The sequence below is a fragment of the Aplysia californica genome, unplaced genomic scaffold, assembly GCF_000002075.1.
Source record: "Aplysia californica isolate F4 #8 unplaced genomic scaffold, AplCal3.0 scaffold00028, whole genome shotgun sequence".
NCBI classification, from domain to species: domain Eukaryota; kingdom Metazoa; phylum Mollusca; class Gastropoda; order Aplysiida; family Aplysiidae; genus Aplysia; species Aplysia californica.
In genome coordinates this window covers 1,560,557-1,561,754 of record NW_004797298.1, presented here as the reverse complement: position 1 = coordinate 1,561,754, position 1,198 = coordinate 1,560,557, and the positions used below count along the sequence as shown (strand labels likewise).

The 1,198-nt window shown below is 47.7% G+C and overlaps 1 protein-coding gene across 1 annotated transcript in view; it reads right to left on the bottom strand.

Moving 5' to 3' along the window:
• Positions 1 to 1,198, bottom strand: part of LOC101855544 (collagen alpha-1(I) chain) — a gene marked incomplete at its 5' end in the record, with an annotated part of 40,753 nt that overhangs the window by 38,034 nt on the left and 1,521 nt on the right. Inside the window, 1 exon segment of the mRNA XM_035973615.1 lies at positions 102 to 320. Coding sequence (XP_035829508.1) covers positions 102 to 320 — 219 coding nt within the window.

Here is a 1,198-nt window from a genome sequence, read left to right as displayed (position 1 = left end):
AAAAAGGAGAATTTAGCACATCAGCTCCTTTAGTGACCCCACAGAGATGATGTGACACTGTGACATCATGACACTATGATATTATGACACTGTGACATTACCTTGGGTCCAACTGGTCCGACAAGTCCGGGGAATCCACGATCTCCTGGGGGTCCGGGGATACCCGCTGGTCCAATCTGTCCGGGCATTCCAGGCAGTCCTGGCTCGCCGGGGTCACCTTTAGGTCCAGCCTCAAACTCTGGGATGACGTCGAGAGAACCGGGACGTCCAGCAGGTCCAGGGGGTCCAGGTGGTCCGGTGATGGTCAAGCCAGGCTGGCCCTGGGAAGAAAAGAGGGTGTGGAAACTTACAAGCGGTGCCCATTGTGGATGGGATTGAGTCGGGTCGGATCGAGGACGATCACTCAACTCATCGCCTGAAAACAAACGTGTTTGTTCTAGAGGCGATGAGTCGGGCGCGAACGGCTTGTGCCACGATAGCTGCTTTGCGCCCTCTATCTGGCTAGCAACCCCCCCCCCCCCCCCGACCTCGACCCCCCAATGAGCACCCCTTATTGGGTCAGAGACAATTCAGTATTTTAGGGGGGTTAATAACACAAACCCTCACCTACTATTGTAATTACTAGGAAAATTCGTCACCAATTGGTCGCTTTTATGCACAAGGGGGCTATCCAGAAAAATGCTGTTTTAAGAAATCGAAGGTAAAGTTTTTGGATCCTTGTTCAGTTTCTGTAAAAGACAAGGAGAGTTTTCTTTTTAACCAAATAAATATACAAACCATGACCAAAGAAACCAAACGTCTCCTACACGTAGGGCAATGCCCACTTTTGGTGTAGATCAAGATTTCTGGAAATCCCCGAGATCTGGGCTTAGCCCGCTTGTCCTTAAAAGCGAAAAATTTACTTACAAACCCTCACCTATCTACCGTAATTTTTTCACTAAAGACACAATACAAGGAAAATACGTCACTAATTTAACCTGATACAGAGTGGCTGTTCTCCTCAACGTGCGATTAAGGGTACGTAACTCTTGGAAATGACACCCCGTTACATGTGTAGGAACTGAATTATCTCCCTTGATTCCATGTTGGACAGTCCTGAGTGTCTCTTTGATTTTTCTTTTTATCCATAAAAAATAACAACCACAACCATCCGTCCCGTGTAAATGAAAGGGCAACCCTATGGTTTGCTTTGAACCCC